Source organism: Pezoporus wallicus, unplaced genomic scaffold (assembly GCF_028554395.1).
Source record: "Pezoporus wallicus isolate ANWC-B61680 ecotype Strahan unplaced genomic scaffold, APGP_CSIRO_Pwel_v1 contig_5542, whole genome shotgun sequence".
Classification (NCBI taxonomy): Eukaryota; Metazoa; Chordata; class Aves; order Psittaciformes; family Psittacidae; genus Pezoporus; species Pezoporus wallicus.
Window position 1 is genome coordinate 3,706,179 of NW_026640165.1, and position 25,741 is coordinate 3,731,919.

The 25,741-nt window shown below is 35.8% G+C and overlaps 1 protein-coding gene across 3 annotated transcripts in view; it reads left to right on the plus strand.

Annotated features, from left to right (window-relative positions):
- The window catches only part of TBC1D22A (TBC1 domain family member 22A), a 169,922-nt gene that overhangs the window by 54,315 nt on the left and 89,866 nt on the right, over positions 1-25,741 (plus strand). For 2 of the 3 annotated variants that reach the window (XM_057417910.1, XM_057417913.1), the window contains one exon: positions 12,006-12,115. In XM_057417910.1, coding sequence (XP_057273893.1) covers positions 12,006-12,115 — 110 coding nt within the window. The remainder of the gene's footprint in view (positions 1-12,005; positions 12,116-25,741) is intronic. The other variant, XM_057417911.1, reaches the window with a different exon arrangement.

The following is a 25,741-nucleotide window of genomic DNA, read 5'->3' on the forward strand; positions in this document are numbered from 1 at the left end:
CTTCCCTGTGTATTAAAAAAAAAAAAATCTGTTAACAAAAGTCCTGGTTTAGTTCATAGGATGATGTGTTTAAATGTATCAATCTGATTACTGATGTGGATTTTAATTATCTAAGTTTGTTTTGCATGTCTGTGTATTTCTGCATTTTTTTCTATCTGCATCTGTCTAAAGAAGACGTTATTTCATGATGTTTAAAGTACACTTATAGAATTTTAAAAACTAAATGAATTTGATAATATGATTGCCTTAAAAACAATGCATTTCTGTCAAGTTTGAAATATCTTTTGTGGTTTACATTGTCTCATTTTTTAAAGAAATTAAGAAAGTAATAGACTTGTACTGTGAGAAAGTCACAAGAGGTTAGTTAAAACTGTTTTATTTGAAACTACAAATTGGAAATGTTTGGTCGTGGGAATAGATGGAAAATATGATCTGGAATAATGGTAGAATCAGTAAAATGAAGAGAAACCAGAAGATTTCTGCAGATGTAAAAATGAAAGAATAGTGAAGAAAGAGAAAGTTAATACATTTAATGTAACTATGGGAGAGACATGTATTCCAAAGGGAGCAGTGTATTTTAGTTCTGGCTGGTGCATCCGTTTACTCTCCCCATGGTCTCCCTATAGTTATAATTGACAATCATCTTTTTATAATGAAGCAGCACAGAGGTGGTTACACTTTCAGATCTAAATCTTCTCAAGCACGCTTTCCAGCAGACTGGGATATGTCTTCAGTGGCTCTTGGCATCCAAATATCACAACTTTGTGTGTTGGTTATGAAGTAACTCACAGGAAGAAAAGCTAAAAGAGAAAGAATTGCTTAGGCAATGATAGCAGGCTATACAAATGTCAGGAATGTAACATTCAAATACTGTTTCATAGATGAGTAGCATATCAAGATCCAAGAGGCTTTTAAAGTAGGTGAATCAGTGCTTTAAACAGTTGTAAACAGCTTTTATTTTCACTGATATATATGGTTAGTTAATGTTTTATAGATTTCAAATCAATTCAAATACAGAAATGCAGTTGTCAGAAGTTTGTATGCAGAAACATTTTAATTTGGGCTTCACTTGAAGTTTAAATGCAAACCTTTTTAAATCATAGTCATCATAAAGTAATTGGGCTTCATCATTGTGGGGATTTTTTGATTGTTTTTAATTTGGAAAATCTGAAATTTTATAAATCTGAAATTGTAAAGCAAAAGTGAAAAATTCAGTAATTTAGCACAAAAAAAAAAGGGGGGGGGAAGAACAGTTTTTTTACAAAAGTTTTTCTTCCATATGCTTTTATTGCCTTATTTCATAGAAACAGAAAATACTTCATGATTTTATAGCAATTAGTTTTGATAAAAGCCAATACTTATTACATATACTGCCTTATGAAGTGTATTCTCAACAAAGACATATCTGAGTTCAAAAATGTTCTTTTGCTTGTTCCATCTTCAGTTAATTAGGAGGTAAAAAGTCACTTTATTACAGCATTTTGTTACAGTAACCCTAATTAATTTAAAGACACTTCTTTCTTACGGTAACATAGAGGAAGGAAAGTAAAAAATCATACTCTTTATTTTTGAATAGATGGAGCAGTTTTCTTTTTTCCTAGAGGTTGTACCATGTGGGATTATTTCTTAATGATAAGTACCTGTAGAGCATGTAAAAATGCTATTGAATCTGATGAATAAAGCAAGCCATGTGGCTTTTTTGCCATAGATGTGTATGTAGCAGCTTAACTGGGAAATTGTAAATCACAGCAGATTAACATAGAATAGAAGAATCATAGAATAGTTAGGGTTGGAAAGGACCTGAAGATCATCTAGTTCCAACCCCCCTGTCATGGGCAGGGACACCTCACACTAAGCCATCTCACCCAAGGCTTTGTCCAACCTGGTCTTGAACACCACCAGGGATGGAGCATTCACAGCTTTCCTGGGCAACCCATTCCAGTGCTTCACCACCCTAACGGGAAAGAACTTCCTCCTTATATCCAATCTAAACTTCCCCTGTTTAAGTTTGAACCCGTTACCCCTTGTCCTATCACTACAGTCCCTAATGAATAGCCCCTCCCCAGTATCCCTATAGGCCCCTTTCAGATACTGGAAGGCTGCTATGAGGTCTCCACGCAGCCTTCTCTTCTCCAGGCTGAACAGCCCCAACTTTCTCATCCTGTCTTCATACAGGAGATGCTCCAGTCCCCTGATCATCCTCGTGGCCCTTCTCTGGACTTGTTCCAACAGTTCCATGTCCTTTTTATGTTGAGGACACCAGAACTGCACACACTACTCCAGGTGAGGTTTCAGGAGAGCAGAGTAGAGGGGCAGGATCACCTCCTTCGACCTGCTGGTCACGCTCCTTTTGATGCAGCTCAGGATATGGTTGGCTTTCAAGGAATGCACTTGACAAGTAATATAACAAATAGTGCTGCCTGTGCAGTCAAGAATTCATTCTCTATAAATATGCTTCTTTTAATTCAGTATATACAATCTGTACTAAAAAGTGCAAATAATACACGTTACTTACGTTCTGTTGCAAATAAGTCAAGAAGTCTGTTATGTGGATGTCTGTCTTATTCATTGTGAATGACATGGGGATCAGAATATAAGGAAGCTAGTCACTATATTTAAGAAATTTGACCAATATTGCACAGATTGGATTTGCAGCTAACTGCCACTGTCAGAGCTGTGCATTTGATGTCACTGAAAAACAGTTATTTCCCCTGCCACCTATTTTTCTTTGAGAATATATTTAGTTGCTCAGTTCAGTGACAATAACAAGTTAATTTTTTTTTTCATGACTGGGTGCATTTATATTTATATGGAGTTACTGTCGTGTAAATGGTTGCTGAGCTTACTTGACAATTGTAAATTTTTCAGTCTTTCATCACTGAAAAAATTAAACTTATGCATTTTAGAAAGGTTTTATATTTACATACCATTTCTTGGATTGTTTTAATTATTTTTAAATTTACCCAAGTTGAACATTCAGCCTGGTTAAGTTATCCAGGTAATTTATGAAAGATACTTCTGTTTATGAGATTGTTCAAATGAGTTCTCATTGCCTACCTTATAATATTAAGTAATTATGTGCAAGACCATTTGTTGTTTTTTTTTTGTAATAATACTATCATGTAAGAAGTATCAATTTTCAATACTTCAAATTCACCCTTGCATATGTAGATGCATAGACTGTTTTCTTAATCTTTTAAATTTGCATTTAATGGAGTTGATATTGCCCCCAGTTTGTTAAATTTACATTAACTTATGGATTCTTTTTGAAGGTTCTTCTATTTAAGAAAATACAATCCTACAGTGCTTGTCTCTAAAATAGCCTTGTAACCAATCTGACTGTGTAATACAAGTAAGGCCTGTGTTACTGAGACTTCCTTTAGACTTGTTTGACCACGCTATGATTTACTCTTACCCATTCTTGCAGTTCTGTGCTCTGTGTGTTTGTGCATATGAGCATACATAAGCTTGATGCTTTAAAAAAAACTAAGTGATAAGCAAAAACTAGGTAATTAAAAGATATGATTTGGGAGACATGTTCAACCTTTAATCTTTCATTTACTATTCTCCAAGCACCTTTTGGATTTCTCAGGAAACTCCGTTATCAGGCATTCTAAGAAAATGCTCATCAGCATCCTGTGCTCATCATGCATACTGGATGCTAATTACTAGTCCCATAATTTGATATCACATGCACCACTTATCCCTGGCAACCTGTTTTGGTTGACAGCAGTAAATCTATTGAAGTGATTTCTCTGAGAAGCATTTGTGCTGAATGTTGTGTTTTTCATTGTTGCTAAAATACATTTTTAAGAAGAGCTGTTATCTTACAAGCTTTGAAGGCTCCTCTTTCACAATAATGTCATACTCAAGGATGTGGCTTATACCTTTCTTTCTCAATGTAAGCTGCTTTTACCAGGCAGATATCTCAGCTGCCAGTCTCATACTTGGCATTATGTAAGTTCTATGTATCAAAGACCTGTTGGTGCCACCTGATTTACTTAGTTCTCTTTTGTATCCTGTTTTGGTGGTAGAGTTGTTGAAGTAGTAAATATATTTTTAATCTTTCTCATATCTGAATTGTTGAGCAGTAATCTGTGTCTGCAGCCTATGAGGAATCATTTAACATGCAACATGAGGTGAGGATTTCCCTATTTTTCAAATAAATTGATGATTCTTAAAAACAGGCCTATTTCTACATGGTATGTACAGTAGGAATTAAGGACAAGTTATGGACTACTTAGTGTGTGTGTGGGGAAAGATTAGCATTAAAATCTAGTCTGGAAAAAGCCTAAGTAGAAAAATCTCATTTGCAAGCATGTAGGCCCACTGAAGAAAGACTCTCAATGATTCACTGATTGCTGTTATGGAAAGTCTGGAATTAGAGAATAAGTGTATGAAGTATTTACTGTTTTGTGATAGAATAAATTGAGAGTACTTTCAGGGTCATATATTAATTTTTATGAGCCTAAAAATTAGGTCAAAGTAATCAAGCTTACAATGTTTTTGAAGCTGGTGATTGACCTTGTTTTCCAGGTCAGAGGATTTTATAACATTTCTCATATTTAAAGAATTAATATTGATAAAGTAAAATGATTAATGTTTGAAACAACATTCTTATACTGATGTAGAAAGGATATTTATTTTTCTTCCATTTGCATCTTAAGGAAATTGTTGCAGAGCAATTGAAAACAAGTGTAATATTATTAACAGTCTTAAACCAGACAAGTCAACAATACATTGCATATGGGAGAACATGACTCAGAAGAGGGGAATATTTGAAATGCATTAAGGTCATGTTTACCTAAGCCTGGACTGATGAGATAGTTAAGTTTATTTTTTTAGTTTTAATTTTACCTTTGTGACTACAGTATTGTAAAGAAAGGGAACTTTTTACTTTGGTGATTAATCCTTAATAGCTCAAAAGCTATTTCTATCAGATAAATAGGTAATTAGGATTGTTTTCAATGAGAGATACTGATGTGGTTATGTACATATTTAATTAGGTAATTGTTACTGAAAAAAATTTACATTTAAATGCTCTATTATGTCCTGATCTCCTTGGAAAACATTGCACTAATGCAGCAGTGACTGAATAGCTGTTTCAGAAGGCTTTTTGAAAACCGAGTTTGAAGTAGGATATATAAGATTCTGTAGATGTTACTGTGCATCTCTGCATGCAATATAGTTTTGCGTATATATGTATGTGTATAGTTTTGTAGTTTGTATATTTTGCAGGTAACTTTCAGGTTAGATCTTTCTGAAAATAAAACATCTAAAGTAGATTACAACAAGCAAAGTTCATACACACAAGTACCTCTGCAGGGACACCTTCCGCCAAATCAGAATGCTCAAAACCTTGTCCAACCTGGTCTTGAACACTTCTGGGGTGGGACAGCCACAACTTCTTTGGGAAACCAGTTCCAGTGTCTCACCACCCTCATAGTAAAGAATCTAAATCTCCCCTCTTTCAGTTTAATGCTGTAACCCCTTGTCCTATCACTGTTTTCCCCTGAAGTCCCTCTCCAGATTTTTTGTAAGCCCCCTTGAGGTATTAGAAGACTGTTATAGGGTCTCCCCAGAGTCTTTTCTTCAGGCTGAACAAGCGCAACTCACTTAGCCTGTCTTCATAGGAGAGGTGCTTGAGACCTCTCATCATCTTTTATCCCTTCTCTGAACCAGCTAGGGCAGCTCCACAGCCCATTTGTGTTGGGGGCCCCAAAGGTGGATGTGATACTCCAGGCAGGGTGTCATGAAAGTGGAGTAGCAGGGGAGAATCCTCTCCCTCAACCTGCTGACCATGTTCCTTTTGATGCAGCCCAGGGGACAGTTGGCTTTCTGGGCTGCAGGTGTACTAATTCTTTCTCATATCGCCATCCGTCTCATCCCCTGCCTCCACTTCAGTGCATTCATCTGAGTTTTGCCTTATTCTGAGTGCTGAGACACCATTTCAAGATAAAGAGCTAAAATTAAAATATTAATAACCCAATTAAATGCCTCTTTCACTAAAAAATAGTTCCCTTTGAAAGAATGTATGCTTTATTTAATAGAGACATTTTTTATATGAGCTTGCTTAGTGTAATGAAGTAGTAAAACTGTCACATTACATTAATTTCTTTCCCATTTTGTGAAGACTTGAGTATTGGTTTAGAAGAAATTCTGAATGCAGGTTGCTTTTTTGTTTGTTGCATTTGAACATGGTTGGACACAGCTGGCCGTTTGGATGCATTAAGAGGGTGGCTAGTTACTGTAGCAATATCATTAACCCATTTAAATCATATCAGTTTTCAGTATTTTAGTGTTATTTCAGGATATGATTTTTTCATAAATAAAATCCTCTCTGAAATTAAAAATTTCCAGTTCTTTAATGCAAAAATGTATATTGTTTGACTTGATCTGCCTGTAATGACAGCTGCTTTACCTATGATCTGTGCTGAAATGGTGAATTTAAGCACTTTTTTATTTTAGTGTGTTTTGGTTTTGTTTTTTTTTTTTTTTAAGAAATCAAATACTTCTTAAAGACACAGATGAGACATGAACTTGATTTTAACATTTTTAACAACTTCCACCAAAATCAGCAATTAGGCTAAAAATCTATTTTCAATGGAGACAAAGCAGTATTATGTTTAGCGTGTGTGTATTTTCTGTTGTCATTGGAAAAATACATTTGGAAGTATTTGTAATTAATACTTTATATTAATTTTTCATTTCATCCTTCTGTCTCTGCCTTTGGGAATGGATCCAGTTAAAGCTGTTTAGAAAAAGTTACTCTTTCTTTTTTGCACTGTGGGAAGTTTTGGAAGCATAAGCTAGGAATGAGTGAAAAACGGCTAATACTATGCTTACGGCAATGCACATATTCAGATCAGCATGTTATTGACTTCATTCTACAGAAGTTTTCCTCAGGGCAACTGTTTTACTGTCTTCTACAATAACATAGATAGCACAATAAAGATCTCTGCAGGAAACTGAAGAAAATAAGAAATGTTGCTGTGAGATTTTTAATTGTGAATTTTTGCAGTGATCTTTTTCTCCCTGGATATTGATACATGTACACATTGGCCTGCTATTTGCCTCCATATTCTTGTTATTTAATCTTTATATTCCTGTTCTCTCAGATTTCACTCCTTGAAAAGAAATTTAAATTTATCTAAAACAAGAATTTGCAATCGTTTTCCAGCACAAGTGTTAAATTGAAATAAGAAGCAGCACTTTGCACTATGTGCCTACACAAATAAATGAATAAACATTATGTAGACTATATTTTGTGTATTAGTCTGCCAATCAAGTGTTCCTTAATTGAAGCTTGTCATGAAAATGATGGCCTTTTTTATTTCAGCTCTCCCTGAAACAGGTTGTTCACGTTAGGAGTCAGTTTTGAACTTCGTCAAAAAACTGCAGCAAGTTAAGGTGAATTGATGCAGCAGAAACCATGGCATGTCACTGACCACTTGGTTGGTTGGTGGCTTTTGCAATGTTGTGTCTTCTTCAGTAGATTTAGCGTCTGGATTTTTCTCCTTGTTCAGCATATACCTCATTTAAATAAAAAAGTACCAGGTAATATAGCATATACAAAAACATGCTACATAGCTGATCTAATGAAAAATGTATTTTAGTTATTAAAGTAATTTGACAGACTCTTTGAAATACTTAGTTGCGCAGTTTTAAGCAAAAGTTTGAGACAGTTGTTTTACATAGGATAAATACTTCTAGAGTGTTACTGAAATACAATTGAATGTCTAACACATTTACTTTTTTTTTATGTCAAAGCTTTATTATCTGACATTAGTAGAGATGACTTGATGCATGAGAAACACAATGGGAATGAAAATTGGATGGGAAGCAGCTTATATATTTAAAGAGCATATAAAAAATCCTGCATATCTGTTTTATGTTTGAGGCTTATGAAAACACTAAAGATAAGTCAGTATAAGCCATGTAAAAGTATAGTGTTCTTGAACGCCTCTTCCAAAGGGAGAGACAGAACAAGAAAACTGGATGAGTGCTTCCCTGAAGTGCTATTTTTATGTCTCTAATGGTTGAGCTTGTGAGTCTGTGGTATTATATTTTGGGACTATGGATTCCTTTGGTGAAAGAATTGAACGGTTCTTGAATGCCATCTGTATATTTTGATTTATAGGGTCACCTAAACTAGAGCAGAAAGAACTTGATAATAGTTGCCTTTCTGTCTCTAACCCATTTTTCTTTTCCCTGTGGAAAAAAGGAGAACTCTACTTAGAATGGTGAATATACGTCAGACCTATGTTCTTTTCAGAAGGGCCTGTCGTGACATCCTTTGTGTTTGGTGAACATACCCATGATGAAAAGTAGTTGGAATCATTACAAATTTTTTCTTAAAAAGTGTATTTTTGGAGGATGGGCTGGGAATAAAAAAAAAGTCTTTCCAATTTGCTAGTCCTCTGTTACTAGAACAATTAGAATCTACTTTTTTCCCCAAAATACTAATGCTTGCGTATCTTTGCTGTCCAAGCTGCTTCAGCCTTGTTTCTCAAACTGCTGTTGTTTTCTTGCAGCCTTCTGTTTTCACTTGTTGTAGGTAGTTCAGTCACAGGATGGGAATACTTTTGATGGGTCCTTATAGACTTCCAAAGTTTAGAGGTCTGCATTAAAAGGCATTCCTTTTCAGTTCAAGTTATAGCTAATATTGACAAACCCAGGATTTTCTTTGTATGTGATTCATCTGATTTATTTTAGATTTCTGCTTTAGAACAAGACACGGTCACTACTTGTTTTTCTGCATTGGCTGTGGAGGGAGGTGAAGACACCCACTTCCAATGGTTAGGTGTGTCTTCAGCTTTTTTGTTGGTTTAAATGCTAGTATGAGCATATGGTATGAAATGGTAGATTTTGAAAGAGGACAAAAAAGAGGTAAGATAAGAAAGATGAGAAAGAGAAGATAAAAAGGCTCATTCATTTGTTATCTTTTCATGCCCACCTGTAGAGGAGTTATTGTGTTGTGCTACAATTTATAACTTCCTTTTTGTTCAGAAATGCAATAGCAGTATCATGAAAAGAAAAGTTGCTCAAAGGCAGGAAATTTGCAAAGGAACATTATCTAAGTAGTCATAATCTTATTCTTTCAGCAAATGTTTTGTGAACGAAGGCCTGAAGACTGCTTCTTTCAAGCTGAATAAAGTTCAATATATGTTTTTGTTTTATATAAATATGAGTAAGTTTGGTTCATTTATTGGTTTTTCTGTAGATATTGTGAGGTTTAGGGAGAATGGGTTACTCACTTTTTTTACCTGTTAAAATGAAAAAAAAATAACTAGATGCTTTTCCACTGGGACTCTGGTTTATGACTATATAGTAAACATAAACTGCATAACTGTAAGGCATTTATGAATTAACATGAATAGGATATGACAAAAATAATGTTCCTGCTGTAGAGGTTACATAAGTCATCTTCTGTCTGGAAAAGTCTCTTATAAACTAATGGGAATATTCATGCTTAATTTTAATTTCTGAACTGTTAAAAAGGGCTTCTGAAAATGGTGGGGTTTTCTTGTTTATTTTGTGAAATCTCAGGGCACATGAGATTGGAAGTAGGTAGATAATATTGAGTTTTTCACAGGCTGGTATGAAACTTGCCATCTTAAATTGCCTTTTGTTTTGGGTCCATGTTAAGTCTAATAATTTTTAGTCTTTCTGGGAGTAAGCCTTGTGAGTAAACTTAGTAAACTTTTCTGTTAGTGGACTTAGTAAAGGACATGTTAACATTCATAAAAAATTGCTGTTTTTTCTAGACTTTGAGGGACCTTTCTGCTGTCTTCTTTTTGAACTGTGGAAGTGGCAGTTCAGTTTGGCTTGGTTTTGCCAAATGTATATCACCTTAACTACTTGTGTAGCCTGAGTTAAGTTTTTTTATTGCTGCATGTTTTGGGTTTTTTGTTGAGTTGGTCTGTTTGCCTTCAATCCTCTCTTGTCATCACCATTGTATTTAAGCATCTTTACTTTGAAAAAACTTTTGTCTTTTATATGATGCTAGGCTTTTCTCTTAACATGATTTTTCTGAAGGGGTTGGATTTGCAGAGTGAAAGGAAACCAAGTTTGTGCTAGAAGCAGTCTTTCATGAGGAAAGTCTAATAAAGTAAGTGAACTCAACAGAAAGATGTTGGAGGGGTGTTGCCTCCTAGTTACTGCCTTTATTGCCTCTGTTTTCCACAGAGAATTGTGAGAATCTGCTGTCCATTGCAGGGGGAGGAGTATAATACTTACTTCTGGGGGGGTAGGTCTGTCCCCTTTTTGCTGGGAGGAGTATGCTGCTGACATTGGATAAGGAGTTTCTTCCTGCTCACAGAAGTATCGGCTGTTAAAAAAATGTGTTGTTGCAGTCTGCTACTAACTTTTTCTTCATTCTTCTGCAAGGCAGTGTTATAGATGAATTTATTGTATAGGATGTTTTAAAATATGTGGGGTACTTGTTTGGTAATTTCATTTTAGAAACTGCTTTTTGAAACTGAACTCCAAGGCAAAGGTGGCAAAGGTGATATTTCTTTACCCACTAAGTGACTTCAGGTGCATTGCTTACGGTCCTGCTATGTCTGAGAGCATTGCATGCTTTTATTTTATGGAGTCTCTGCTGCAATCCCCTGTTTTAGTTACCAGGTTTCCCAATATCTTCAATAGTTTTTTATTAGCACAGCCTAATCTCCTTGTCCTGCAGCTGAATAATACTTTATAATGCAAAACTAAGATGCACATCCACATATGGACACCAGTTCAAACAAGAATGCCTTTGGTAAGTAGACATCTTGCCACCAGTGTCTGCTAGTGGTGGTAAAATCACTGTTATGTTAAAATTATTTTATAACGTGTAATTCTCATGATTATTACCAGTTGACAAATAAGTGCTTTAAGGCAGCATAATCAAGCATGACAATCTAAAGGTGTACTTAGCTTTGCAATATGTCATTACAGAAGCCTATGAGACAGATGATTAGAGGAGTTTTAAGGCATCACATATCCTTGTTTTCTGTTACCGTTTACTTGCAGTTGTGTAATGGAAAAAGTTCTTTCTTTGGTTTAAGTTGAATCAAACACCTCTTTCTTCTGCACCTTCCCCTCCTTGAGAAGAAACCAGGGCTGGGAAAGACATCTTTGGTTTTTATCTTGATACAGTAAAACACTCTGAGCTGCTGCTGCAAGAGGAAAGCTACAGCATTTACTTGGAGCATTCCCAACTTGTGTTAAACTCTCTTCTAGGGCTGTACGGGAGCTTTATGTTTTAGCTGGCAAGGCAGCACATTTAGTGTTCAAGATGGATTTATTCAGATGCCATGCTTTAAAAGTAAGATGGTGTGGCTTAGGTGGTAAATTTCAGTTCATAGCAAAATGCACATTTCTGTTAACATACTCATGTGTTGAATTAAATAGGTGTCATTCTGTGCTTTTCCAGTATTGAGAATCATGGTATTTTTGGGAGTGACGGGTAGGAATCATGTTTCCTTTTATCTGATTTCCTTCTGGTTCCAAATGTTTGCCTGAAAAACAAACCCTCCTTAAAAAGCTGTAGTCAGGTTTCTAAATAAATTTCACTGGTTTTCTAAAAAAGCATTTTTCAAGGCTTTTTCTTCTGCCAAGACTGGCAACATATTTTGCTGTACGTGATGCAAACACAGCCATGTTCTGCAGATTGCTCATACATAGCTTGAGGGCTCTCAAAGTGCTTCTGATGATCCTCCTTCAGGTGTGAAATGTTTAGAATGAAATAATTTATTATATATTAATTCTGGTTAACCGGGCATGGTTTGGGTTTTTCACAGTCTGCAAGAAATTGAGTATTCATTAACATTTAAAGCCATTAGGTGACACAGTTGAGCAATAAATGATTTATTTAGTCCCTGTTAAAGTAAGTGTGCATTGAAGTTTTTGACTAGAAGATAAGTAGTGGTTGTCTTTGTTTTCAGATATTTTCATCATCCTTGCTTTATTTATTCTGTGCACTTCATTGACTTGATTCTCTTTCTGTTTTCCTGAAACAGAAGAGGAAGAAGTGGAAAATTTTGATGTTTCCAGTCTGCCTGAAGAAGTGCTGCAGAACATAGAAGCTGACAGTTACTGGTGCATGAGCAAGTTGCTTGATGGCATTCAGGTAAATTGTTTTTTCCCGTCTGTAAGTAGTAGAGTTAACTGATTAATGTCATGGCCTTGAAATATTTTAAGGCTGTTGAGATAGAGTGCATCTATGAAAAACAGGGGAGAAGTAGATTTTCACATTGGAGAAATCTGCTGGAAGTTTGGCATAGTATTAAGAAAGGAAAAGGAAGGAAAAAATTGTGCAACTTCTTTTCATTAAAATAGCCAGATGTTTCATGGAAGTATGGTGTTTGAGAGCAGAGTTGAAATCTCCAATTCTAGAGGCATGTTGGACATCTCCGTCACCAAGCATGGAGAACATTTGCTCAAGTCTCAAAGTAAAATGGCCTCACTGAGCTGATGAAAAGCTGGCTTATTTCTTCATTTTAAAGTCATTAATATAGCAAACTCTAAACAATAGTTCTGAAAATATGATCATATTTGTAAAACATTTATTTAAAGCTTGATACTGATGCTACTTCACCACGTGTTTGAATTCCTTCCATGTGGAGAAGCTATAAATGGGAGAACCATTTTCTGTTCAATACAACAAGTTGCAACTAATAATGATGGATTTGTATGTACACATTTGCAATCACTGTCATGTAAGTTTATGAAGATTAGAAAGATCTACAAGGAATAGTAAATATGTAGCTGAACATCTTGCATTTATGTGAGGAATCCATACAATCTACCATGGATTAAGTGAGAGTCCAAATATCTGCATTTGATATTTAGCAGATTTAAACACTTTGTGCTGCAGCGCTGACACACTGTAAAATAGAAACCTCTCAATTTGTAAAAAAATTACCTGAATTGAATTTTATAGGCTTTGTGTCGCATTAGGCATCAAATAATATTTATCTAATATTTGTTTTTCAGATCTGTGTCATTAAGACCTGTGCCATCTGTGCCATAGAAAGTAATTTTCGTAACCACAGAATATATGATTTCGTAACCACAGAATATATGCCCTAAAATGATAGTTGTTGTGAATTCCTGGGTTCTGATGGGACCAAAATTGACCATTTGCTAGAAATGGAAAGTTTCTGAAACATGATGACTTGTATTTTGCATTGGCAACAAAGGCCTTTTTTTTTTTGTTAGCAGTATTTGGGAGGCACATGTTTGCAGTCAGGGTTCGTTTGCTGCTTTCAGTGAGCTGATTAGAAAATAAATTACAGTTACAAATATTTAGCAGATTGCTGCTGCTTCTTTTTTTTTCTGTGTTTGTACCTTCTCTTTGTGATTATTCTCTGCTATTCAAACAAGTTACTTGTATAGTGTAGAGGATCTTTTCTGTGAAATTGTTTCAGGGTTTTTTTTTTTTTTTTTTTCATGACAATAGCAATGGTTGCAGGGATAGCAAAACTTTAGCTTATTCCTAACATTCTGTTACAAGATGAGGTGATGGACAAATGCTTCTACTGTACTTCTTATATTCAATCGTTTAGATAGGTCTCATGTAAATTCATTTGTTTTGAAGTGCTTTGGAGAAATGCTTGAAAATTTGAGGTTTTGTTTTCCAAGTGGTTTTCATGTAGCAAAGACTCTGGAGATTGTGTCAAAAATGGCTATCCTCCCATCATTAATAAATCATCATAAAATATGAATAACCATAAAAAAATTCCTATGGATTGAAGCTGTACTGCTGTACTTTTCAGTGAAACTAAATTAATGGTTTCCAGATTCTTTATTTTGATTGCATTTTGTTGCCTGTTATTTCTTTCCTTACGGTACTTAGTATTTTTAAAAGTGCTTTAACATATTCTTACCTATGACTTATGTTTTAATACAAATGTTGCATTGGCTAAGGCAGGTTGACTAAGGCATAAACTTGTAACAAAATTGGTGTAAAATTGCGTAAAAAACCAGAAGTCTGACTTCTTTTAAGGTATTTTACGTGTATGTCTCCTGGTTAAAGATCAAATAAGTAGCTCAATGCTTTGTGTAGCAGTGTTGAAAAGCATAGTCATCTTCTAATGTTGGTTCCTGTAAAAAATGACGGTTTTCTTATTTCAGTCTCTTAGAACTACTACATTTTAAAATATTTGACCACATACCCAAAATATGTAAAAACGTATGAAGACAAAAGTAAGAACTTGAAATCCACTTTAAAGGAAGAAAGCCAGGTAAAGAAATGCAAGCCCTCCAGCTGTCTTACCTGTTTCTGGAACATCTTTTGTCACAGGCCTGCTGCTGTGTTTGTTATTTTTATTTTTTTTTCTAGAAAAAGAGGTTCAGAGATTGCATATTTTATCCTTAAAACTGTGTTTTGGTACAAAACTGTCAAGTACTGATAAGCAGAATCCTGAAATTAATTGTAATGGAATTAAACTGCATTGATGAAAATTTAAGCTGTTATATAAATAGAATGGTTATGAATTAGATGTATTCATCTATCAAAAAGGATGCGCTCATCTATCAAAAGCAGGCTTGAAAGTTTATGCCAGTGGTGTGACTAATGATGTTACAGTTAATTCAGTGCAACTGACAGGTACTGCTGAAATGAAATGGTTTACTTGTTTTTTTTATTCCCATTCTCTTGTTTTGGTTCCCTTCTGTGTTGATAACACTTTACTTATCAAGATAGAATGGTCATGTAGTTGCAGGTTGAGTTGGCTGGGAGAACTAACCCAATAAGGAATCTTATAATTAAAAGGAAGAGGTTAAAAAACAGAATAAAGATTGTTTTGCCAAAGGGATGCCATCCAGAGGGACCTTGACAACTCTGAGGTGGGCCCACGCGAACATTATGAAATTCAATAAGACCAAGTGCAAGGTCCTGCACCTGGGTTGGGGCAATCCCCAATGTCAGTGCAGACTGGGGATGAACAGATTGGGAGCAGCCCCATTACATTTACTTTGTGAAGGTGTGTCACAAGAGGCTCATGTATGACTACTGATACTTTGAGATGTCTGAATAAACTGTACGGGGATTTTAAAGAAGAGGACTATGTGATGTGGTGATAAGTGCAGTTGAAGAATCTCTGCAGAATATTTCTCTTGATTTATGCATCAGCATAGGCTTACATTTGATGCAAGTACTGGTCTACCAGTACTGGATAAGTTAAAAGAGTGTACTTTGATAACAGTTAGGGTCCTGTTGTGAAATTCTTTATTCATATGAGCTAAATAGGTTGTTTTGTTTTGCTTTGTTTTTGTTAGGTGTGTGTGTCTTTCAAATGCACAAGAGTGCAATGGAAGAATGATTGTATTTGTATCCCTATATTATTCTTAAGAGAAAACAAACTCATCCCGGCTGTATCATTTTCTTGGTTCCAAAATTGTCAAAGATATTATTAAGAAACATGTATTTCTTGTTTGGGTTTTGTGACACATAGTATCTATTACTTCTTCTTTCCTCACCCATCTTAACGCCCTCCCCTCTTTATTTAATGTGTCTGTTTATTTCTAATATAACAACACATATTCATTCTTGAGTGAGAGACCGTGTTGGCATTGAGCAGCATGACAGTCACTTCCTGACATGCTTACAGCCATTAGCCTTGAGGAGAAATAAAACCAGTGGTCAAATGATCTGTTGCTTTAGCAGATCCACTAATATTTTTTTGTGATCTGGGGGGTTTTATTCAAGTATGTCTTTGGCTCCGGTTAGAGAGTTTTGCAGAACTTTTCCACTAGTTAATGTTTTGTATTGCACAATAGTTTAGTCTATTATATTTTCTTAGATTACTTTGCATCTTCTTTCTCAGTTTGTTCTTTCTAGTTATAGGCTCCCAAGTGGCTATACATGCTGAAATTTTTTTCCTTAGCTCTTGTCACAGAAAGACTATCCCTCACTTATTTCAGGAAAACGAAAACTTCTAAAATCATAAGATGGATCATAGGATAAAACATAAGATAATTCTGGGAGGAAGGGGCCTCTACAGGCCATCCTGTAGGGTCATCTCTGAGGTCAGATCAGGTCGCTCAGGGCTTTGTCCAGTTGGGTCTTGAAACCTTCAAGGATGGAGACTGCACAATCTTGGAGGATTAACCTGTTCCAAAGCTTGATTGTCCTCATGTTGAAAAAGTTTCTTCCTGTAGCCGTATGAAGCACTTCTTGTTTGTTTTTGCTGCTTGTCTCTCATCCTGCTAATACACACCACTATTAAAAACCAACTGCTGTCTTGGTAACGTAGGTTTTAGCAGGCTGCTATTAGGTGCATCTGAAGCCTTCTTTTCTCAGTGGCCTTAGTTCCCTCATCCTCTCGCAGGGCATTTGCTCCATACCTTGGAGGATCTTGGTGACCTTGTGCCCTCGCTCCAGTTTATTCATATTTTTCCTTGTATCAGGGTTCCTAAAACTGGATGCGGTATTCTAGATTTTATCTTGCATTTCAAGTTGAACAATCAAAAGATAAAACGTTTCAGATGTCAGTTTACCATGCTCATAATAAAGCCGGTTGTCTTTAACCCAGTTCTAAATTGTAGATGTTGAATGAGTATTCTTGCATTTTCACCTGTAGTAATAATAGCTGTACATATGGGAAAACTAGAACTTACTCCACAAGCATTTCTTCCATTTAATTAAGTAGACATTCCTATATATCCATCACAATTAGCTTTCTTATTACAAAAGCGTCCTTTAGAATACTTTCCTCAACAGAGTCCCGTTAACATTCAGTAGAAAGCGCATGCTGATCTGTGCCATCTGAAAACGTAATGTTCATGTGTAAAATAGAGTATAACTCTTCATTTTAAGTTCAACTATAATGGTAATAAAATAACCAAAGGGGAAATATATGCATTTTATAATGATCTAACCAGATGTATTAAAAATAGCAATAAAATATTAATATAATTATTTATTAGGGCCTGGAAATTTTTAGAATAAAAGGGAGATAATTAATTTCCAGGGGCTAATGTATGCTGATGTAGGTGTTAACTGTTTCTATGGCTGATTATATAGCAAGACTTATGATCTACAGAGGGATTCCAGCAAAGTTCTTTCTTGTTCCTCAGTTACTGAAAGTTGTTGCTAATGTGTGCCTCAAGTCAGATGCATGGAGGGATGGATGGATTGAATGCTGCTTTAAAAGCCTTTCAGGGGTCTGTGGTAAAAGATAAATAGCATGAATATGCAGCTCAAATGTTAAAAAGAGATAAATCACCCTGGTTCTTCTGAAAATTCTTTATGGGACCTTCCAAAGTTTTATTTCTAAGATTGAAGATAGCTTTCTTTGAACATTTTTGTTAAACTCCTGCAAGACAGGCTTTCTGATTATGTCTGCAATTATTTTTGGCAGGTAGTTTAGGGGTATGATAAATTGCACATCTGTTGTCTGAGAATATAGGTTCGTTAGTCAAGATTCACGGATAAGAGGAATATGCACTGTGTCTGCGTCTAGCTGGTATCTCCCTCTTGCCATGTGAACCACCTGTCTGTTGCATATGTGATTTCGTGCCATGGGTCAAGTTTCTGTATCACAGGCATTGCGAGGTCTACCAATGCTAATGTGGTGATATTTCGTCTAGGATTTCTGGGTGTGCATCAGCCCAGCACTTCTGGTAATCTTAGATAAATGGAGGAAGTAGGCTTTCCTCCCCTCAGCTGAACACAGCACTTCAATTGTGGTGTGTTCAGGGGAAATGTGATATATGGTTCTGTTTCATAAGCAGTCTTCAGAATCTCAGCTAAAATCATATAGCTGATACTGAAAGACACTACTACAGTAGTGCTTCAATTTCTACATAAATAGATCATAATGCCAGTCAGAAATGTATGATTTAGAAATGTGGGAGTCCTGTCAGAAATTGTCAGAAACCCTAACAGTAATTATTTCTGTACATAGTTCTCTTAATATTTGAGCTGCGTATTCATTCTTTGTGACTCTTCCTGCAGCTGTTATTGCTGTAGCTCTATCTGTGAGAGAGAACTTCTATATGGTAATAACCATGTTTAGTAATTTCCAGAAATCCAGATTGTTCATTTTATGCTAGTGTCTTGTCCAAGTTGTATCCTGGGAATGACAAAACATGGTGTTTGTTTTTTTTGCCTTGAAGCTACAACTATTCTAAGGAAAACCACCGGATTTGCTTGATCAGAATTGTGTTTTAAAACACTTGTAAAAGTAATAGCTGTTTTGGGGGGGGGAATTAAAGTGCAAGTTGTGTTGTAAAACTTTATGAATGCTAATATATACATGTATATGTATTTATATGTATTTATATGTATATATATTATATATATATATAAAAATTATAGGGGTGATTGCAAGCAGATTGCTCTGTGTTGCTGGAAGTGACTGTTGTTGAATGGAGACTTCTAATGAATAAACAATATCTTGGGATTACTGTTTTCATTATCAGTAGCTTCCATAAAGCTATTTCTAAATTATGAAAAAGTTTAATTTAAACTTCCAGTTTCTCAAATTTAGATACTAATTTTAAAATCATAAACATGAGAAATTTAATGAGAAATAGGCTCTGCAATTAGGGCAGGCATTTGTGCCTCTTCAGGGTTCTAGAAGGGCTTTCCTTCTAATCAGAAATGGACAAGCTCAGCATTTCTAGCAAGCACTTATCTAATGATACCCTAAATGGTATTTTTCTGTTACTCAATGTATCATATGTGAGACTCAAATCTTGTGAAACATAAGCATGGCCATAGCAGGTGCCAGAATCTTTTCTGTTTTCATGCTCAGATATCTGCTTCTCATTTTCTTACATAATCTGTTGGAGCAAATACTGTTTTTATAGTGCTTTAAACTGAGTGAAGGAAAAGAAGAAAAACTAGAGCAAGTGTCTAGAAATTTTCCTGTAAGTAGGTTTTATCTTTCTCAATTCAGTAGAATGCTGTTAGAATACACATAAATTATTGTTAAGAATACCATTAAGGGAAGACTTTGAGGGCAAAACACATGCAGTATTGTGTCATTCTCTGTGATTTTTTTCCTTTTCCAAAGGACCTTCAGATCTTCAGACTCTTGTTTGAAGCTCCTCTGCATAGAGCTCTTTGAATACTTTATTAATACCTGAAGAAAAAAAACCAAACAAAAACATTTTATTGAAGAATGCTAGAAAGTTGATAAACTCAGAGAGTAGACTTGTAACTGTGAGCTGTTTGAGTGTAATTAACACAGCTGTTAAGTTAGGCCTGCTGTTTTGGTGTGACAGTAATTAAAACATATCTACTATCATCTGTTCAAAACTCTGAATAGTGAAAATGCTGAAAAAGCATATTTACTGTAGTCTTCCTGTATGGCTCTGAGTAGAAGTAGTCTGAGCAGCCAATGACTGTATCATGGTTGTTGATGTTCTGGCCTTAGCCAAATTGTTTCAGAGTGGATCCTGAAACTCTTGATGTGCCAACATCTGAGTCTTTTTGAATAAATGTTCCTTCAAACCGGTCTCCACTGAGACTATCATTAATAATGAGCCCGAGTCATACTTTGCAAAGTATCTACTTTCCAACTAAAAATTGTAAATTGGTTTAGAAGAACTGCAATTAAATCTATTGTTTGTGGTATCACTAACTTTATAGTAGAAGTATGCTACAACAATAAGCTTTACATGGAAATTGCTGAGTTTGGACTAGTGTCTATCCATGCCTGTCCATCTTTTGGGACCCTCCTGAAATTTCTAGTGGCTTAATCAGTCACTGTAAGACTTAAGTTCCTGCCCATCAGTTTGAGAAGATTGAATACATCATTAGGATACTATGTTTCAGGATGCCCAGTGAGAATTTCAGAGGCAATTGCTAACTCTGCTCATTTAGAAACGTATCTTTGATTGTGTCCTGTGAAGGTCTCTGGTAATGGGTAAACAAGATCAATGCTCAGAACTGCTTTGGTATGAGAAGAATGGAATGGAGTGGGTATGGCATCAGAATTTGAGAATGATTTCAAGAGGATTCAGGAGAGTACAGACAATTAGGCATATACACATCAGGAAAGTTTGTAGGAAGTGTAAAAATAGAATAAATGGTTAAAGGATAAAACCACACATTATTTAATATTTTCTATAACTCCTGTAAAGCAGCAGAAATCTGGAAGCTTTTTGAAGGAGTCAGTGGGCCTGTGAACACCTCTACAGTTTAGCTGCATTTGCAAAATGCACTTGGATAAAGTCCTTTACCAGAAATTCGTAAAGAAGCTAAGTATCCATGTTGAAGCATTGCCTGTTACCACATAAGGAGGAGAAGGATTTATACAAGTGTTCCTCAAAAGAGAATCCAACACTTTGATACTTTTAAAACCTAAAATGAGCTTGTGCTAGGTGTGCTGTGTGCTGTTTTAATCCCTTCTGTCCATCTCATTTTGAAATGATGGATTGAAAGTTAAACAGACAAAAAAACCAAACCCACAACAAAACAGAACAAGATAAGTGTGATCAAATGTATGGAACAGTTTCTAAATGATGGATTATATTCTTCAGCTTGGACTAGTTAGCTAAGTGAAGGAATATAATACAAGTCTTTAAAATTATGAGCTGCACAAAGAAGGTGAATAGGGAGTAGTTGCTTTCTGCCTCTTCTGATGCAAGACCTAGATAATATCTTGTAATACTGCTGAGTGAAAGGCTTAAAAAAAAAAGAGTGGTTGGGTAACTAAGATGAGGGGCTACTTATCAAAGATTAAAAGATTTTACATGGGTTTAGAACACAAACTGTTTGAATTTGGTTGAAGGAAAATCTTTAAACAACCTTAACTACCAAGATACCACCTTGAGTTAGGGAAGTCTCAATACTGCAGACTGGAAACTGAATGAATGCTGTAAGCATACCACTGCCAGCTTGTTTTACTCTTATTATCCCTTGTAGTCATTTGCTGCTGACTGCTCGTAAAAGGGAAAAAACAAGGTAGTTCTTCTTTTTGGCCCAGTAACCGATTTTAAGTTTGTAACAATAAGCTTTTCTTGGGACTTCAGGTAATAAAAAATTGAGGGCTGAAGTTTTACCCTGAGGGCTGTAGTTTTGCTTCAGCACCCACATCTTCAGAAGCTCTTAAGGAGCCTGTGTCTCTTTGAAAGCCAGTAACAGAGTTTTCTAGCCTATCTCTGAGAGTAAAATTTTCAGGAAGAGAACAAGTCTGTTTGTAATCGCTTCTGAACACTTATATAAGGGGCATTGTTTTCTGGGGCTTAGATTAAATATACTATGTTATAAGTATGCCTCAGAATAAAAATGTCTTATGCCTAAAATATACAGCATCAGCTTTTGGGAACTTAAGTTCTCATGATTTATGATTTCTAGCTCTTTCAGTTTTTATTGGCATACACTGTAATCCAGAACTATACCCTGAGCACTTCTTTTATTGCTGCTTTAGAGGTTTCTGTAATTTATAATATATCCACTTGTGTAAACTGAGGTTTTGATTACATAGCTCAGTAGAAGATTGGGTCTTTGATTCTGAAACTAAGGATACTATTTTAACATGAGAGTTGGTACCTACTTTTTAATAAGATGTGGCTCTTTCCATCCTGTTAGTGTAGGAATAAATAAGATGCTGTTTTCTGTATAGAAAATTTTGGACTACAACAATTTGTAAATCTCTTTCCTACTGCTTAGGAAATTTTAAGTTTTCAAAAGTCAGGCTTAACAATTACAGAGGTTGAAAGATCTTTTAAAATATCTTGGAGTAATTATAGAACATGGTGTGGGATATGCGCATACAGAATACTCCAGCACATTCCAGCACACTTGTGTGTTTGTTCTTGGGCTTGTGTACACTCTGTCTCCTATACTCTATTTAAGACTGAGTTTATGTTGTAATCTCCAGCTTCAAAAAACATATTGGGTAAGCTGAGCCTACCATTGATTGTGTTATTATACATGTTGGTTATCATTATCTAAGTGTCATGCTTCTCTCTCATCTGCCCCCACCTTTTTGCATAACTTGGAGAACAAGGTGGACCAAGATTTCTGATAGGAGTTTGCTTAGAAGATTCAAAAATATGTGAAGGAAGTATTTAAACAAGTTTAAAAAATAAAATTTAGAAGACTGCTTTCTGATGTGATAAATATACAACTTCTGAAAGCTTTTTTTCCTTTTGTTTGTATTTCATTCATGTGATAATACACTTGAACATACTTAAACTGATTTATAGGAATGCTTAAATATATATCAGTAGAGAAAACAGACATCTAGGTATGCTGTATACATATTGCTTAATGTATCCTTTATGTTTAAAAGCTCTGATCTGACTGATAAAATCCTGCTAAACCCAACCAAACAATATGGGAAGAAGACTTTGTGTCGAAACTTTCTATTTGCTCTGTAAATGGTTCTGATATTTTGATCAGCACATTGTTAGTGAACAGCATATATGACCTGAGAAGATGAGCAACACTGTGCATATACTTGTGTTTTGGCTGCAGTCGTCGGATTATTGGCAGTATTTTTTTTCCATTTGTGTGGTTTTACTTCTTTTGCCCTGGTGACATGAAAGGTTGGTTTCCTTCCCTTTTCATCTTCCTTCTTCTCTTAAAATTATCCTATCATTGTCTATTTAAAGACAAAAGATGGGGGATATTGTTTAGGTAAAGTCTGCAAAGTCTCCCTCTCCCCTCTGTGCCCCAGTTCACTTTCATTATGTGAGTGTGGGAGGGTAGTCCCAGTTAAATTTGTTCAGTGCATTTTTTTGTTTGTTTTCACTTTCTAATCAAGTTTCTTCCACTTAGAATTTCTCTAACCTTAAAAAACAACAACAAAAAAAAGGAATTATCTTGTACGTTTTTCCAAGTTTAGTGAAGGCTATAATTGAATTATTTTATTTTAAATTATAATGATTATGTTTTTGAGAAGTCCTGCAGACCTAGTTGTAATTGCAGGGTGGTGAGGTGGTTGTACTAGCCTCTACAGAATAAGTACAGACTAATAACGCAGAGATTTGAGGCTGAAGCAAGTTTTGAGCCCTTGTGACATTATCAAGTCTTAACCTTCTGCATAAGGTGAAACTAATTATGTGTCTGCATTCTGAACTAGTTATTATAACCATTCAGCTGTGAAGTAGGTTAGCATAGTTCACTGAAAGTATGTTGGAAGCTATCTGAGCAGAGCGTCAAGGAACTTGGATAATGCACACCAATGCATGAATATTTTGTTTATCATGGATTCTGTCTTGTACTTATGCATGCTTTGTCATATATGAAGGCTTGCTAGAAAGTCTCAAGTACAGTGGTTAGAAATATAAGGTGTTTTATATTAACAGTTTGGTGCAGGTCTCTTGAGGCAAAACAATCCCTGTTCTTAACTACTTATGACTTTCAGAGTTTGTATTTTGGTTAAGATTGATGGCCAAAGTCACACAAGGAATAAATGAGGAAACAACAAAAATTTGCAGGATGAATAATGAAATGCTCCTATGAGGACCCCAGCTGCGTGGGGGAATAGGTAGGGAGCTGAATACTGGAATACTTTTTTCTTCAGAAGTCAGTGAAGAACTTGTTATTGGATTTACATGGCAAGTTTTGGTAGCAGGGGAGATGGATGAGTGTATTCTGTGAGAAGAGGCCTAGTGTCAAGATGGAGCCAGTTCCAGCCAGGAGTGAGACAGATCTGTTGCTGGCCAAAACTGAGCCTGTTGGCAATGCTGGTGGTGCCCCTGTGGTAACATATTTAAGAAAGGGTAAAAAGCCACTGGGAAGCAGCTGTGAGAGAGGAGTGAGAAAACTCTGCAGACACCAAGGTCATGAAGAAGGAGGGGAGGAGGAGCTCCAAGCACCGAGGTTCCCCTGGACCCATGGTGCAGACCATGATGAGGCAGGCTGTGCCCCTGCCATGGAGTTTCATGGTGGAGCAGATCTCCACCTGCAGCCTGGGGAGAACCTCACATTGGAGCAGGTGGAGATGCCTTGATGGAAACTGCAGCCCATGGAGAAGAGCCTGCACAGGAGCAGGCTTTTTTGCAAGATGTATGGCCCATGGGGAACAGCATAGATGAAGTGTGATGAACTGACCACACCTCTCAATTCCTATCTCCCTGTGCCTCTTGCTGGGGAGGAGGTAGAGGAGTTGGGATTAACGTTGAGTCAAATTTTGAAGCTGATATTGTCAATTAAATTGTATGATATAGGAATTAAATTCTTAACCACTGTGCTTCTGTATTGGCCTGAGCAATAATTCATGAATTTCCCAAGGTTGACAAGTTTTCTTATTTAACTGTTACTAGCTTTTTCCCCCACCTAGAAGCACATAAGGAGCAAGAATAGTAGATAACAGAATACTTTTTGTGTTTACAGTGTCCTTCTCACAGTTTTGGAAACTCCAGAAAGTCCATTACAAGTATCATAGGGAATGTGTACAGTATAGCTTAGTTAGAAGAGAGGACTGGGGGAGCCGGCAAAGAACCTTTCAGGTAAATGAGTCAGCACCAGTAGAAGAGTGAATCCCAGCTGTGCTCATTTGCAGCTGAAATAATGAGCAGAGAAATAGGGACTGTAGTGGTAGGACAAGGGGTAATGGGTTAAAACTTAAACAGGGGAAGTTTAGATTGGATATAAGGAAGAAGTTCTTTACTGTAAGGGTGGTGAGGCACTGGAATGGCTTGCCCAGGGAGGTTGTGAATGCTCCATCCCTGGCGGTGTTCAAGGCCAGGTTGGACAGAGCCTTGGGTGACATGGTTTAGTGTGAGGTGTCCCTGCCCATGGCAGTGGGGTTGGAACTAGATGATCTTAAGGTCCTTTCCAACCCTAACTATTCTATGATTCTATGAAATGAATAGACAAAATATCAAATGTACAGAAGAGCAAACTTACCTGTGTTTTCAGACCCAAACCCCAAAGTTTTGTTTTGCATTTCTGTTTTTGCATGGAGTAAATGATACTTTGAGAAAGAAAACACTTTCAGATTCATAGATCACTGTTTGGAGTTGCACTACCTAGGGAGAGACTAATGATCCAAATAGTAGTATTTTAATTTTGTGTTGACTTTCAGTGGATTTGTTATAGATTAAATATTTGAGTATCATATTGCTGTAATTTGAGTACAGTACTTCTAGAAATGCCAGTTAACTTTAAATAAATTAATAGAACAGTATATAAGCATTTGCAATAGTTTTCATTGTTAGAGTACTTAGTGTAGGAAAATGGATATGTTATTTCCCAAAGAGATTTTAACATTAAATAGCAAATAAAATAAGAAAAGCAAGTAAAAACCCCAAAAAAACAAACATGTAAACATAGTTAAGAAAGTCAGTATGACCTTTAAAAAAAAAAAAAAACCACCAAAAACCAAAATACAACCAACCAAACATTTCTCCAGATATATAAAAATGAACTTGATATTCACCCCTTTTACTCTTATGGACAAGTTAAAATTTGAAATCAAAAGAAAATATTCCAACATCAGTGAATTTTTTTAAGGATTAGTTTTTGGATAGTTACTCAGTTGACCGATTGGCTTTCATATTCAAGTAATAGCAGTTGAGACAAAAAATCATTTCCCCTGTTTTTCTGTGTAAGCAGCAGTTACAAAGAAACCAATTTTATGTCGAAACTTTCTTTTAAAATATAGATTGGTAAGTTTCTTTTCTTGAATCATCCTGTGTAGAAAACCATAACAAAAGGAGTTGTTGAGATATTGTCAAATACTTGGAAGCATTGCTGTGCATTTTAAAAAATATCATATTTGAAAAGATTGTTCACTTTGGGGTTCAAGTGGAGATATCTTTCTCCTTCTCATTATTGCAAACTCTA